The 17524-nt window shown below is 36.2% G+C and overlaps 1 protein-coding gene and 1 pseudogene across 4 annotated transcripts in view; one reads left to right on the top strand and one right to left on the bottom strand.

The window, feature by feature from the left end:
* Mpp7 (MAGUK p55 scaffold protein 7) overlaps positions 1 to 17524 on the bottom strand; it is a 235856-nt gene that overhangs the window by 159456 nt on the left and 58876 nt on the right. For 3 of the 4 annotated variants that reach the window (XM_076831406.1, XM_076831405.1, XM_076831408.1), the window contains one exon: positions 6589 to 6747. In XM_076831406.1, coding sequence (XP_076687521.1) covers positions 6589 to 6625 — 37 coding nt within the window. In that variant the 5' untranslated portion in view covers positions 6626 to 6747. The remainder of the gene's footprint in view (positions 1 to 6588; positions 6748 to 17524) is intronic. The other variant, XM_076831407.1, reaches the window with a different exon arrangement.
* LOC143637830 (large ribosomal subunit protein uL11 pseudogene) lies at positions 417 to 870 on the top strand (annotated as a pseudogene).

Below are 17524 nucleotides of genomic sequence, written 5' to 3'. Positions count from 1 at the left end.
ATGAAAAGGTGATAAAAGAATGAGAAAGGAAATTTCAGGCTAAACTTACTTTCGAATACAGATTTTTAAAAATCTGAACAAAATATGAGCAAACCAAATTCAGAAGTATATAAAAAGGACAATAAATTATGACCAATTTAAGTTTGTCTCTAAAAAGCAAGTTGGTTTAATGTTCAAAAAATCAATATAATTTGCTATGTTAAAAAATTAACAGGAAGCCAATCACAGGATCATTAAGGTGAATAAATGAAAAGCAAAATTCAATAGCTAATCATTTTTTTAAATGTTGCAAACTAGAAATCAAAGGAAACTTCCTTAAAAAAGGATATGCAGGACTTTCAGTTTTTGTCTCAGAGTAGGACAAAGTGGATCCTTCTTCAAGTGTCCCAAATCTGAGCTGATCCTATACCTTTCACCCCAACAAGATCAAAATGGTATACCTGAGGTGCACCAGTGCTAAATCAGTGCCACATCTGCAACAGCCCTCCAAATCAAACTCCTGGGTCTGTCTCCAAAAGAGTTTGATGATACTGTGGTAAGTGGTAAGTGAAGGATCTGAGGATCACAGTGAAACTATCCATTCAGAACAGTCCCACATTGCGAGTGTACCTATTGCCTCTGCCTTGATCTTCAGTGCCCTTCAGGAACCACCAAGAGACTAAAAGAAACAGAAAAACAAGTGAAAATATCCCCTTGGATGAGACTGTCAACACTGCCAGCATACAACACCAATCTTTACCCAGAGAACTCGTGGAACCATTAAAAAGACCCTGGGGACTGCCCAGTCTGTGGGCTCAATGTTGGTGGCCACCATCTCATGACATAGTAAATGACATCAACAGTGGTGCAGTGGAATGCTCAGCTAGTTAGGAAGTACAAAGGAACACACTGCAATAAAGGATCATGTGACAACAAGAAAGGGGGAGAAGGATATACACACTGAACAAACATGACAAAGAAATGCTGAAATGATTCCTTTGAGATATAAAACTAAAAACAATGATGCACACTCTTATCACTAACACCACTGTCATGAAGGTCCCAGATGCTGCCATTGCCAGCAAAACGGAAAGGCCAGTCTTTATAAGAGTCACCATGAAGCACGTGGATAGCTGTATGGAAAAATCATCCTACCTCACACCTCACACCTCACACTAAAATCAATTCTAAAGTCTTAAAACTAGTATACAGAGGGAGAAAGCAATAACTCCATGGTCTTAAGATAAGGAAATATTTCATGCATAAGATATAGAAATCACTAATGCTAAAGGAAAATGGTGCCCAACTACATTGAAATTAATAACTTCTGGGCATGGAAGTCAGGGAAGACAGCATAAAGAGTGAGAAGACAAGCCACAAAAGAACACATAAAGGCTGGTGGTATTTGAGGGAATCTAATTAAGGATGAGTTGCCATTGAAGATAAATTTAATTTGGGTTTAGTGGGAATGTAATTATATAGTGGGCTTAGTTACATAGTTCCTTAGTGCTGTATATGTTTAACTTATTGTTAGCCATCCAGTGGAAAAAGATTTTGAGGATTATTACAGCAGCCCACTGTGCTGACTAAGTTGGCTTCATAACACAGGATGCGGGTCCAGAGTATGTACCATTACATGACCTTGTTCTGTAGCCCCCAGCACCAGAAGTATGCGGGTAATTTGAAGCATACCAAGCCAAAAGGCAGTTTGTAAAGCTTCTATAAATCATTGAAGTTTTATAAAATTGTATGCTGAGGAATCTATTCTCATTTAGAGCTAGTCAAAACAAATTTTCTTCTGTCAGGAATATATTCAATAATGCACCATTGATCATTTTTAAGTTGGGTATCATACAAAGAAAAATTTAATCAGAATTTCTGTGTGAAGTTGAATGCAGCTTATCTCCAAACTATCAAGAATAAAATAATAAATAAGGATTGAATTGTTTTTCTCTTAAAGACCGTATTATATATGAAGAAGTGATCAAAGAGCAGACAGCCAGAAAATATAAAAGTGTGTCAAGCAATTAATTAATAAAAAGATTATGGTTTTTCATGGGTTTTAAAATAATTATATGTATCTACTTTTCATTCTAAATGAATACTTTCAGCCTAAGAAAATCTACATAACTTAAATCCATTTATAAAGTTCAACAATGAGCAAAATTAAACCATATTGACCTGGAATCATAAGCTATGCATTATGCATAGTGTGGAGTAGGAATCTTTTCCATTTTCCCTGCCCATCTCAAAGGAGGTCACCACTTAGAAGCAGTTGCTTTCAAGGTGTTCAATTTCTTAACCTAGGTGGTGGCCACATGGATGTTATGAACACTTTTAAAACTGCACTTGTAAAAGTTTTACATACGTTTCTGTACATATATTACATTTCACATTATATGTTTATACAAATCATATTTAATGAAATTATAAAACTAAAACTAACATGGGTGTTATGTGGGAAAGAAATGATTCCATAAGATTTTTTTAAAGTATGGCACTGTTACAGGAATAAAAATAATATCAACTCTCTAGCTGATGAAAGCTGTTTCCCATGGGTTAACAACTCTGATATTGCTAGATATGTAAACTGGACTTGAACTTAAGATTAAATAGACTTGTGATGGATAGGAGGAGCAAGTTTTTTAACTGCTACAGAAAGAATTTACAGACAAGCAAGAGAAAAAGGTTAGAATGATCCATTTGCTAGAAGATCAGAGTTGGAAACTTCAGTCAGAATTTATATTAACTTGATATAGCTATAGCTGATCACACATTAGAAATTTCCGCATCTATATATGAACATTTCTTACCATCTTTGTAAATTTTCTATAACTCTAAAATTACTACAAAAGTGGTTTATTAAAAATTTCTTAAGATACTGGCCTTCTATTTATTTACTTATTAAATTTACTTATTAACTGTACATAAAAAGTGGGATTCCTTATGAGATATTCATACATGTACAAGCATAATTTAGTCAATTCTACTCTTTCTCCCCCTTTCCATTCCTCCTCCCTCCCTCTTTAATTCCCTTCTTTGACTCTACAGGGATAAGCGGAGGGAAGAAGAGGGAAAAGGGAGATACCAGGGAAAGAAATGGAGCACATTATATTATATGCATGTATGAACACATCACAATGAACCCCACTATTACCTATAACTATAATGCATAAACAAAGCCAAGAAAAGATTCCTTAAGATAAAATCAGTGGACCATTATAGTCAAGAAAGAGAACCCAGATCGAATGTGATGTTGATATGTGATAGAGGAGCTACTACAAATTTATGTGGAAAGAATGAAATACTGAATGATTGATGCTGGCACTACTGACAATCCATGAGAAAATAAAATTAGACTAAGATTATATTAAATAATTGCCTCCATGCAGTTGGATTAAAATTCCAAATGTATAAAAACCACTTGCCATACACAAAATATATAACCTAGGGCTCAGTGGTAGGGTGCTTGCCTAGCATGTGTGAGGCACTGGGTTCAATTCTCAGCACCACATATAAAAAAGGTCCATCAACAACTAATAAAATATTATATATATATATATATATATATATATATATATGACATGCCCCCCCCAGTGACCCACATCTTCCAGCCACATCCTACCCACCCATCACTTACCACTTAGTTAATCCATATCAGGGGATTCATTCACTGATTGGGTTAAGACTCTCATAACCCAATCAGTTCGCCTCTGAATTATCTTGCATTGTTTTACACATGAGCCTTTGGGGGATATCTCACATCCAAATCATAACAATCACAGAGGAATGAACAGGTATTTTCATTTGTTAAAATCCTCAATGTCAGTAGTAATGAACCTTTAACACTTAAAATACTGTTTTTATCATTAGGTGGTAAAAATTATAGAGGCTAAATATGCTGAATATCAGCAAGAATATGGGAGAAAGGAACTTTAAAGCAGTGTCCATAAATCATTAACTGGTTTAACTAGTCTGGAGGACGATTTGATGGTACAAATTGATGGTATCGTTAAATGTGCACATCTTTTCTCCCAAAATATTTACAAAAGAAGCAGAACCAGGGTTTCATTAATAGTAGTATGGTCCACTACCTTGTGATACTATGAGAAACTATGAACTAGTTCAAAAGAATGAGGTAGATATATAGATGTGTATAGGAATATATATATATATATAGGTAAATATACATAAACAGACACACTTTTATAGTGACTATATACCATGGAAGTACCTCTCCAAGACATACTGCTTGATACAGAAAATAACAAGCCATGGCATATAAAAACATCCATGACTTTAAAAAAATTCAAAACAATGTATTTATGTACACTCATATCTGACTAATTTTTTGTTAGTTCGTGGTTTTCTGGTGCTGGGGATCAAATGCAGGGCTTTCTGCATGCTAACGTGTGCTCTACCACTGAGCCACATCCCAACGATGTAAGTGTTTAATGCATAGAAAATTCTTGGAAGCTTCTATCAAAATGACAGAGACTGGGGAAAGGTAGTTGTTACCATGTTGAACTTGTATAATTAATTCTTTCTTCTTAGTGAAATAAGTAGGAAGGGGAAGACTAAGGAGTGAATGGTAAAAGTGTTACATCGAAAGCATCTTCCCAAATAAGTACTGAGAGGTTGGGGCATGCTGTCCATTGGGTGCCATTCCGTCAGTTTTACTCTGTTCTGCTGGAGACCTGATGAGGGGTCAACATCAACCATATTGCTAAGCAACAGGGCTTATGGTAAAAATGACCCCAGATAGCCAAATGCATCTGGACAGGGAGGACCTATGAGGGAACTACAAACATCTGATGAGAATACCATACTTAGGCGCTCTCTTAAGTGCACTAACCTTGGAACAGTGTCTTCTGTGCCTGATTCCAACCCTACTGGGACACAGATCAAAAAATACCGTAAAGCAGAATGTCAATCGGATGGTACTTTAGATACACACTAAGTGAGATGGTATGTGTGGAAAAGCTCTTTGTAAATACTAAGTAGCCTGTGCCATTTTTCATGACTGACACCTAAACTGCCCAATAAACCATAAATACACCTTTTTAATCATGTTTTGACTTATATGTAAGCAAAACCACTTTGCATTCAGTTAAAATAACACTTTTTATTGATGAAAAGCAGGGCATAAAACACAATTATAGTAAATTTATGGTTCAAATAAATTTTATCTATAATTCTGAAACCACTATGGAAAGTTTAAATCATTCATTTTTATATAGAAGAACACAAATGTGAGAATATATAATAACTAAAAAGAGGAAAAAATTCCAAAGGAGCTGTTTTCCAAATTAATATCTTGACAAAGAAATATTTTATGTAACTTAACAATCAAAATTTCTTCCTGACAAAAGCCTAGTGTAAATCTATCTGGGGGTGGGGGAGGGGAATTCTTGATAGATAAAGATGAGACAAAACTTTCCAAACTGTTAGTATGGAAATGCCAGAAAATAGCAAAGAATGATATCAGCAAACTGTGCAAATAAAAATGCCAATGTAACATAATAACAAAAAAAAATTACATTTGTAACTCAGCTGTTTCTGAAGATAAAGAGCAGATGATTGGAATGGTATAGGCTGAAATAGCTATGTCAGCTGGTTGGAAAATAGGACCAGTAGGACCAAATTCAGCACAGCCAGTGTGACAGAGAGGAAATTTTTTTAGTCACAGTATGCCACCACTTCTTTCAAGGGGTCTTCAAAATGCAAAGCAGAGCCTTCAACCATGTGCACTTTTTTTTTTTTTTTTTTGGTTATGGGGTTGAGAGGCGGGGAGGATACTGAGGATCTAACCCAGTGTCTCTCTCACACATGCTAAGCAAGCGCTCTAGCCCTGAGAATGCCCTGGTCTCCCAGACACACATCCTTATAGGCATCCAGGGGAAAAAATCACCATATCTGAGGAATACCAGAAGGACCTTCAAGGGGCATCTGCCACCCCCACTGCATTCCCTAAATTAGATCAGAAAGGGGCAATTTTACATTCACATGTGGGATATTTTTTCTTTTCTTGGAAACATTCACTCTATGCATCTCTAAATCTTAGAAGTGAGAAGATGAAATGTGTTTATGAGTTTTAATTGAATCCCTCAATGACATCTATCAATTCAGAGACAGGCATCACGTCTGGAAGAAAATAGAGGAATGGAATAGGGAGGATGTTTTCTTCTTTAAAGAAAAAATAAAGTGAGAGGTCTGAAGCAAAGGCGGAAAAAAGTTTTTATGTTTGTTGTTAAATCTGTGTGAAGGGCAACACAGGTAGATATCATGGTATTTGCCAGAATTTTCTGTTATTTAAAATACCTCATTTTTAAAAAGCAAACGCACAGCACTACTCCAAAAGCAAGACAATGTGAGAACACCGACACAGAGCACCACAGGGCACCACGACCTGGATAGAGGAGCAGCCAGAGAGAGGCCTCAGGTAACTTTTCTACCAAGGACACGTCTAGGTTGGTTTCATGCCCCTCGTGTTGGTCACAGAGAAACAGGCATGAGCTGTTGGTGCTTTCTTACAGCAATGCTGCCTCTCAGCCCAAACAAGACTGGAGTAGGGGTGGAAGGAAATCGGCCCCTCTTGGCTTGGCATACCTGTGTCACTAGCAGATCCTGTGGACAGAGCTGGCATGATGCAGGCTGCGGGTGAGGGAACCCTCCACACACTTACGCCTCAGAAAGCCCCGGGGTGCTCCAGTTCAACTGCCTGCAGCTACGCTGTCGCCCAGGATTTATATGTTGTGTGAGCCCTTTCTAGAAAGAAAAGAAACGTTTAGATATGTAAAAAAAAAAAGAATATCATTAAAAGGCAACATTCAACAACTAATTCTAAATTCTTGTTATCACACACTACCAACGAGATCACAAGAATTCTAACAGAATTTCTTCTACAGACAACATGCAGATATTCAGTGAGAAACCTTCTGATTCTGATGTGCAATTTCTAATTGAAAACAGGAATGCGCTTCACGCATGTACCAAGGCTTCCTTAAAGATTTTTACATTTGGTCTGGGGGCCGCTGATGGGACAGATGGAGAACTGTAAGAAGCTTCTGTAAGTCGATGCCATTCTAAAATTCCTTTCCTCTGTTATCATAATTCAAGCTATAATTCTTAAACGCATAACCAAGACCATATGAATTGTCAGCAACCTATAACTAATTATATTTTTTAAAAAGCTCATTCTAATATGATGACTGCAAAGTTTTCTAACTGAAGTCTTGCAAAGAACCTTGAAAGCCTTTTTTTTTTTTTTTACTAAAATTGAAGCAAGAAATTATTATAGATTTCCAGAGTGTTAGTAATTTAAATTAAACTTAATGATCCAAGCTAATAAGTAAATTCTTTTAGTAAAAACTAGGCTTTGATGTATCTTGGAAAATGTCAACTTTTTTTCCCCCAGTAACTATCCTAAGTTTATCCCAAAATAGGCAGTATAGGCAATATAGCATAACGGCTGAGCACCAGGGCTCTAGAGTTTGGTTTAATCTCTAATCCTGCTAGCTCTGTGATTTTGCACAAGTTTTTAATCTTATTAAATAAGGCTTAATTTCCTTACAAATAAAGACAATAATGCAGAACTGTTGATAATTAAATATGCTAAGACATACAATATAGTGTTTCATACACTGTAAACAAACAATACATGTAATATGACCAGGGCTTTTTTAAAATTCAGGTAATCTAATTATAAAATTCAAACATAAAAGAAAGTAGCAAGATTAAAATTTATACCGACCTAACACCTAGAAGGAGGCCATGTGGTTTAAATTTGGATCACTGCTGCCTAATAACGGAAAATACACTCCATTTACACTTTTGTAGAACTCAGAACTACACAATGCACTTATATTCATTTTCAAATGCTTTTGCCCCAAATCTCTATAACAAAGTCAGTCATTTGAAAGCATATTTTAACATATATAAGGACAACAGGAAAAACAGACACTGTAAACACTGGAAAAACTGGCTCACTTTAATTCCTAAAACCTTTTAAAGTTGCTGATTCATATTACAGAATAAAGAAGAGTTTGCCAAATTTTACTTGAAAAAAATCCAACTGTAAAAATCCCATTAAAGCCTTCCAAAATTAACTTTTTAATCGTCAAAGTGAAACTTAGTATAAAAAATTCACCAAATAGTCTTTCTTAGACTAAACTATCTGTTGTGATGTCTTGAAATCTGCTTCATATAACAAAGGTTCATGTAGTTAAAAATGCACACAAATTCATACAAAGATGAGTGCTAATTAAAAAGATGAGGGCAATTATTTTAAATACCAAATGAAAATATAAATCACTAAACTAAAAATTTTAAATGAGAGAAAAAAGACAAAGCAAAGTTTCATTAATGCTCAGCTCAAAAGATATTTTCCCAATGATTTTAAAAAGCAACTTTGCTTTGGTTGCGTACATTATTCCAACCAGAACTAAGATTCAACTACATGAAAATATTCCTTATATAAAGCAAGGGTAGAAATGAAATAATTCATACACAAAGCAAGTCCAAAAAAGACTACATATAATTTAAAGAAAGCAATCAATTAATGGACTTTTATTTGCTCAAAGGAAAAAGAAATTAAAAATAGTTAAAATTTGAAAAGCATATGCACATACATTTCTATCATTAGAGCAATATGTATGTATGTACATTGGCAGGCATTTGTTATAATGTGCATGTGTGTCTAATTTAAGCTCTTTATGCCTTGAGAAAAGTCATAAGTTGTATGGTATAGATTGCCACTGTAAGTATAGAAATGGATATATAATATACAATCAATACTATACAACCTACAGTTTCCTTAATGGCTTAAAGAATTTATAATATTTTGCTTTTATAATCCATATATATCATTTAAATTAACGTGCTTTTATCAAACAATTAAAATGTGAACAGTGGGGAACATTACATTGCATTAATACTAAAGAAAACCTTAAAATCCACACCAAAACATCTCTTAGAGCAGATATTGCCACGTGTAAAAGAACTTAATCTATCTCATTTTTTTCATAATGAACATTTAGGGTAAATTTTTCCAAATCTGTGTATTTACTACACTGTAATTATCATCTAAGTATATATACTGCCAAGTAATTATCTTCTCAGAACAAACATGTAGATTTTTAAAATGGTTTGATAGAATTCTAATCAGCAAAATACTTAACATTTTGTAGAACAAAGTTGTGATGCTGGGTTTAACTTTCAAATTGAGTTAAATTTTTGTGTAACAACATTATTTTCTTTGGCTAAATTTATTGAAAATGCTTTGGAATTTGTCAGAACCCAGCCATAATTATTACTGACTGTTGTATGGAATCGATTTACTACAATACAAAAATACCAGCTGTTACAGTATGTCCTGAGAGGGATTACTGAATATTCTTAAATTGAAGTTCAATCCATCTTTCCATAAAAAAGAGAAAGACCCAAAGCCAGGAACATAACAGCTGTATCAAGTGCACCTGAAGCATTTACAATACCCAACAGAACTATTACAATCCTCCTTTTAAAAGGCTTATTTTTGAAATTTCATTATTCCAGTTGTACCTTGCTTCTATATATCACACTGTATCAGGTTCTTCTGGCATTGATCACGTGGAAACAGTGAACTACGTGAAGGTGTATGAGCTTTCAATGCTCAATTTCTACTGTCCCTGACTAATCCTCAATGCTCCTGTGCCATTCATGACATCTAGTGGCCAACAAGAGAAGTGCAAGTATCTGGAGCAGGAAGTGGTCTGCGTTTTCAGTAATTCAAGAATTTATTTCATTCCATCCAGTGACATAGTCATTTGCATATTTTTATTAATGTGAACACACACAGTTAATGAATACAAATAAGAAACTGAGAAATTTCCAAGCACATTCCCTCTCAATTGGGGGGGGGGGTGTTCAAGAATCTGAATACTTTTAATTAAATGTCATCACAAATAACCTCTTGAAGAATTATATTAAGAGGCTATCACTTCACAAAACAACTATAATCAGAAATCCAACTGCAGGTTTTTTCACAAGGTGAAAGTACTATAAAGTTGCATTTTTAAACAGCAATAAAATAACACAAAAAAATAAATTATCACAAATTTTTTCTTGAAAGTTCAATTTGAAAGATTCATTAGCTATATTTTCCAATGTAAGAGCAGACTGACATCTGTTAACTTTACTTGAATCTTCATAAATCCTATCTGTAAGAATATGAAGGAAGCAACATATAGCTAAGTGGCATAAATCTGCTTACATGAAATAGTATTTATACCTTATGTACTAGTGATTCTCAAGGTGTGGTAGTCTCCAAGACCTTTCCAGAGGACTTCTTGAGGTCAAATTATTTCTAGAAATATAGTGAGATGTTATCTGCCTTTTGCACTGTCAGTGTGTGTACCATTGTAGGTGAGACCACTGGCACCTCAGCATGAATTAATACAGTGGCACCAAACTGAAGCTATTCATGGTTCACTTCCCAGTACTACAGGAGGGGTAGCGCAGGTGGGAAGGGAGGAGGAAAAGGGTTGCTGTAGATTATCCTTAACGGAATAATGAAAATCAAAAGTTAATGGACTATTAACTTATTTTTAATATTCTCTGTGATAAAATGGAAAGTACACATAAAGTACTATTGCTGGGAATAAAGCAAAGGCTAGCTCAAGAAACATTTGTGTAATGATTTCAGTTGTGAACTAACTAGTCACTTTTTTCACGGGTGCTATTTTTACTTCAAAAGAGCAAATGAATGCTAAACCTTAGTAATTTTGCATTTGACAGACATTTCCTTGAACATGAATAAAATGAGTCTGTAACTTCAAAGAAACTAACAGTATGTGCTGCTAATGATAAAACGTGAGCTTCCAAGCAAAAATTTTATAAAGTTTGCATCCACCAGAGATGGCCCTCTCTTTGCATGGTATACACCAAGTTAACCAAAACAAATGCAAAATATAGGTAAACGAGTCTCCACTTTGCCTGGTTCTATCAGCGTTCCAAAACTCACAGGCTTTTCTGAGAAAGTCAGTGGTGGTACTAACCAATGTGACTTTGTTTTTTGATACTGCAGCAATATTTGGAAGACCTGTATAACTCAGTGAACTTATATTTTCCTATTTTCTAGTAACACATTAGAAAATCATTAATGAATAAATTCATGTAAAGCACAAGCTAGATTTAAAGTTCCAACACAATAAGTTTATTGATGTTTTCCAACTCTACACTGCAGCTTGTCCTGCCATGTGCCGTGTTTTGCTGTAATACAAAAATATATCCACAATTGACTGAAGAGGCTACCAAAATCATCCCACAGTTCTGTGGTAGGTTGGCTTTCCTCATATCTTTCAACCAAAACACATGATACAAATTGAACATAGACATAAATGAGAAAATAACTGTCTTCTGTTAAGCCAGGAATTAAATAAACTTGCAACTCACTAATGTTTTTTTGTTTGTTTGTTTGTTCGTTTTGTTTTGTTTTGGTGGGGGAGTTATTTTTTATAAAAATGTTATTTGTGTTAACAAGTTTTAATATTTTTTAAAAAAACTGAACCTAGTTAAATTTCCAGTGTTTAATATTGACCAATACAGTCCACATAATCAAACCTCTTTAAAGTCTTCAAATAACTTTTAAGAGTGTCAAAAGATCTGGAATCCAAAAGTGTTGAGAATGGCTATTCTAAGCCAAATCCCAGCAAACATTTTCTGGGAAGGACCAGACAGGAAACACTTTGGGCTTTGTAACCCATATGGCTTCTGTCTCAGCATAAATAACAGGCATGTGAGCGTGACTATGTTCCCATAACCCATTCATTGCCAAAAATGGGGTGTGCTGACCACAGTTCTATATGCTTGCATCCTACCTGCCAGTGATTTCAAGATCTAAAAGCAACATGCTTGTAACATTTTTATTGGTTATCATGGAAATAATAATAATAGTGCAGTATAAAACCAGATGCAAAGTAAGAGGGATGGAATTTTTAAAGATGCACTTCCTAATCATCAACAAAATTAGACTCCAATTTTGGCTATCCTAAGAATCTTGTGCTCACGGTCACTGTCCAGCATGCTAACAGAGGATCGCCCCGCATGTTGCTAGCCCAAGAAGACATCCAAACTCAAAGTCTGAAGTACGGATTCTAATCAAGGCATATCACTTTCACACAACTGTAAAGTAGAAAAGTGGTTTTATGAAGTGAATTATCCTAAGTTGAGAATTATCTGTATATGTAGGAACCTTTAAAATCTGCTTACAGCTGCCAAAGTGTTCAGATGTTGTTTGTAAGAAAATATGCCTTATACAACCCAAACCCAAAATCCTAGTTTTAAGGGGGAAAAAGGAACAACTGTGAAAGATTAAAATGCCCCACATTTTTACAAACTCAACAGGGTTCAAGTGTTATGGAATGTGAAACTAACGTATCTTCTTCCCACAAATGGAAAGGGAAATACCAAAGCAACAGAAGAGAAGCATCTCATCCAAAGAATCCTATAAAGTTTTAAAGACTGAAAGGAGGAAAGGGAGGATAAGCTGCTTTATAAACTTAAGAGACCCAGGTTTTCACAGGAAAGTCGGCCAGGAGCCCTGGTCCACTCACGAGGAAGGCCATCCACTAGGAGCGCTTTCTGGAGAAGGCCCACACTGCCTGCCTCGTTCAGCGGTCCTTCCTGGAAGCAGAGATGGAATGGATGACCTCCAGCACAGCAGCCAGTGCACGAGGACTCCAGTTTTCCCCTCTCCTCAAACAATAGTATCTACGGTGCTGTGCCCACCCACCACCTCCTCACCAGACCACTGTCACTGGTTCACTTCCTACCACTCCTTACTAGAATGTCTCGGCTTCTTCAAGATCACCCTGTTAGCCATCAATGACTGCTATTTTCACTGTGCCATGCCTTCCTCTAATTTTGGCTTTTTTCTTCATTGTTGGGGGCAGGGAAGAATGATACAGCTCTTTTGTGACATTTTCTTTGAATAATTCTCAATTCCAGATCCATCTCAGCATTCCACTGGCATTCTGTTAGATCCTCTCTACTGGAGAAACCAATTTTTACAACCATTTTTTATAATTAAGGTATACAAATGTAATTTTATGTTTTGTTCAACTTATATCCCTCATAAGATTTCCTTGAAGATGGAACCTATGTTACACACCCTTAAAAACTGCACAATGGTCCTTCTATGATCTGGATGTTTTGCGCATGGTCCCCGGGTGTTCACGTGATAGAAGCTTGGTCCCCACGTGGATGTATGAAGCCGTAGAACATTTAAGAGGTATTTGCCTCATGAAGATAATTAGGTCATTCATTAGGGGCATCACCCTTGGAAGCCATCAATATTGGTTTCTTATAGTGAGTAACTTCCCACAGGAAGAGGTTATGATAAAGCAAGCCCACCAGAGACTAAAATGTAACCAATACTGTGAGGTAAATAAAACTCTTTACTTTATAGAGCACCTGGCTTTAGGTAATTTGATATAGCAACACATAACACAAGGACCTGGACTAATACAGGTTCCCATTTATAAATACTTCAATACATGGCCAACTCCAACCTTCCAAAACCTTTATCTTTCAGGTCAAAGTGGCCTCATTCTTTTGCTTATGGGGAGTTAGTACAGCAGAATATAATAGCACAGATTTTGAAATCAGACAGACCTAAGATCATATCCCAGCTCTGCCTTACTCACTATAGGACCTTGGCCAAGCAACTTAATGAAATGACATTATGCCTATATAATAGTAAGTCAACAGATGATAATTTCTATTAACACTTTCCAATCTCATTTTCACCACTATTTCCCACTTCCTCGAATCTAGCAAACTTTTAGAGATCCTATGATGAAAAGAATACATACTTTGGTAGGAAACAGATCTTAGTTTTAAAATGTGAATTTGGGGCATAGTGGCTCACACCTGTGTTGGGAGTTGCCCTGCTCCAAAGACTAACTTCCTCATCCCCCGAGAAGAGCTGTCCAATGGTAAGCCCTGCTGGCTCACATGATCCTTACCCACCAGACTAGCCCTGCTGGCTCACATGATCCTTACCCACCAATCAGAAAGCACCCCATGCCAACTGACAAACGGTTCAATCATTACACTGTCATAACTGTCAAACCACCCCCCAGCTCTATAAATATGCAGAGCTGTTCCTCAATAAATGAGCATCTTCTCCGACACCAATCCTTGATCGTTCTTTCACAGCTTAGTAGTAGAGCACCCGAGGGTTCAATCCTCAGTACTGGAAAAAACGAACTCTACCACTTATTACATGTACAAGTTACAAAATATGAAAGGTTACAAACCATATAAAATTATTTAGAATATACATAGGAATGGTGGTGTTGGCTTTCATTTTCTAAGTACATACAATTCCCAGACATTAGCTTAAAAACTCAACATATATTGTTGAATTCTCATAATAATCCTGTTTAGAAAACACAATTTCATGTCTCACAGATGAGGAAACTGAATTTTGAGAAATTTGTCCTATGCCCCAGCTTAAAAGGATTCTAATGTCAGGTAATATGAATTCAGTGCTCACACTTGTTCATTACACTACACAGTGCTGCCTCTTAACTCTACACTCTCTCAATCAGTTTTCTTGTTTATCAAGGAGAATTAATATCTATGCCTCATTCACTTATTGTGATGACTAAACAAAACTTGCAAGATGTTCAGACATTAGATTATTCACACCCTTTATGTTTTGTTCAACTTATATCCCTCATAAGATTTCCTTATTTCCAACTTATATCCATCATATGCTTTCACACACAAAAAAAAAAAAAATAAACAAAATAAACCTTTCCATTAATATCCGTGAGTTTAACCTGTTTAAAGCTGCCCAGTTCACATCCACATCCTCTAGTTTGCTCCTCAGGAACCTTATTATCATTCCTTCTCTGATTAATCCAAAACATCAAGCTGGTTCAGAAAACAATCTTCTCAGTCTTCAATCTTTTGATCTCCAATACTTAGGTCTAAAACACACCTACAGTTTCATAACCTATAAAAGCACAGATATTTCTAAAGTCTATAGAAAAATTCTGCTTGATAGCCAAAGATAACTTCTATATTGAATACAGTTATAATAAAATAATAATAGAGTAAATCAGAAGCTCAAGAATATAATTCAGACTCTTTTGAATCTTTCTTAAAAAACAAAATGTCGCCACAGTATTACCAAACATTGTAGTTAGTAATTTCCAAAATATCATGAAGGGTCTAAAAAATAGATCACCCAATTAGCTAAGTTTTATTAAAATTATGTATCACTTTCTATACAGATTAACATGCGTGAAAACAGAATAAATCTCCTTTCCATAACAAAAATACTCAACAAACTAGGAATAAAAATTGTCTCAACATGATAACGTCCAAATATGAAAAGTCAACAGTTAACATCATATTCAATGGTGAAAGAATGAAAGCTTTTCCTCTGAGATCAGGAAAAAGACAAGGATTCCTACTCTTACCATTTCTATTTGATACAGTAATGGAAGTTCTAGCCACAATAATTAGGCAAGAAAAATAAATAAAAGGCATTCAAGTAGAAAGAAAGATTTCATCTTTATTTGCAAATGGCACAACCTGTTATGTAGAAAACGCTAAAGACTAAACACACACCCTCACACACATACACAAACAGTTCAAACTAATAAAAGGATTCAACAAAACTATAGGATACAAAATTACATTTCTCTACATAATTCACAATTTTTTAAAAAAAATTTAAAATCCTATTTATGATAACAAAAGACTTTGGAAATAAACTTACCCAATGAAGCAAAGTCTAAACACTATAAACACTGAGAAAAAAAAAAAGATTAAAGATGACACAAATAAATGCAAATAAATGCAAAGATATCCCATGTTCATGGATTGGAAGACTTAATATTGTGGAGATCCAACATGGCGGCGGGCGCGGAGAGATCAAGTCTCTGACCTCCTCAGCTGTGCGGGCATAGGGAGTCGTAAACTGTCTAAATGCTGTTTGCTCAGGATCACTAGGCAATGCTGAGCTGACGTGGATCTGGGGCGAACAGTCTGGGCCTCTCAGAACACACAACGAGCCCGGATCGGCTGAATTCAAGCTCCCATTCGCCTTCTTCTTGAAGCCAAACCGCTGTGACTCAGCACTAAACGATCCCGCCAAAACAACTGGTCGGCCCTTCTGATCCTACGGAGGTAAATGCCAACCTAGCCTTCATAGGCAGTGGCCACAGGATTGAAACGGGGCTTGGGAGAGACAGTCAGGACCCACCCGTTGTATTGGTCACCCGGCAAAGGGAACAAACTATCACCATTCGCATGGGATACCACCTTGGCAGAGAACTGACATCACCAAAATGCGGCAGAGGAGATAAATTCATTGAAACGAGCAGCAACAGGTGTGTAATCCCCTAGCCTTCCCTCTCCACACAGCGGGGAAACCTTAAGGGCCCCTCCCAGCTCTCCCGTGAGCTCGATAGCCAGACCAAGGGAATTTGGAGTGGCGCGGGACTCGCGGCACGGAACTCCTGGCTACCGCTCCCACCAGTGCTGACAACTGAGGTCCCTTGCACCAGCTACCGGGGGCATGGCTACCGGAGGGCAAGCAAATTCGCTGAGGGTTCTCAGCCCCAAGCTCTACAAACTTAGGGTCTGAGGGAATGGCAAACAGGGAAAGTGTGCCCAGGAGTTCATGAAAACAGGGCTCCCAGGAGTAGCAGACCTGGCGTGTAGCCAGTATTGTGGTGAGCATCACCGATGAGCCGGGCCTGGCTTGAGGAAACACAAGAGAAGGCCCTAGGCACTCAGGATTGGAGACCCGCCCAGTCTGGGAGGAAGAGCTGCTGCACAGTGATTGGTTCACGCCTTTTGAGAGGAGAAGCTTGGCCCAGTGGGCACAGCTCCACCTACTGGAAGAGAAGTTAATCAAATCTAAGACTGCATTTATTAATTTTTTTTCTTCATTTTCATTTTTGTTGTTTTTTAAATATTTTTTTAATTTTTTTATTTTTTTTAATTTTAATTTTCATTTTTTTATTATTATTTTTTTTCTTTTTTTTCTTTTTTTCTTTTTTTTCTTTTTTTCTTTTTATTTTTTTTATTTTGTCTTTTCATTTCTTTTCAATTCTCTTATTCCCCCTTCCTTGAATTCTACCTGCTTACTCTCATTCTCTTTAGTGACTTCTTCCCTTCCCTTCTAATACCTTTCCTCCCAAGCATCAAATAAATTTATAGGAGTAAACAGTAACTCAGCAGTCAAACAGAACAAGAAGTTACATGAGCAGCATGAAAAAGCAAGGAAGAAAAGGAGTACAAACAATGCAGGACAGCCGAAATATTCAGGAGGACCTAGAGTCATCAGAAAAATGATCATATAAGGAACTCAAGGAATACCTTAGACAGATGGAATGGAACCTTAAAGAGGATATGAGACAGCAAATTCAAACAGTGAAAGAATACATTGAAAATGAATTGCATAAACAGATAAAAGAAGAAGTTAAGCATTTTTATCAGGAGATAGAGATTATAAAAAAAATCAAACAATAATTCTAGAAAT

This window comes from Callospermophilus lateralis, chromosome 13, assembly GCF_048772815.1.
Source record: "Callospermophilus lateralis isolate mCalLat2 chromosome 13, mCalLat2.hap1, whole genome shotgun sequence".
Classification (NCBI taxonomy): Eukaryota; Metazoa; Chordata; class Mammalia; order Rodentia; family Sciuridae; genus Callospermophilus; species Callospermophilus lateralis.
This window is presented reverse-complemented; position numbering and strand designations above follow the sequence as displayed.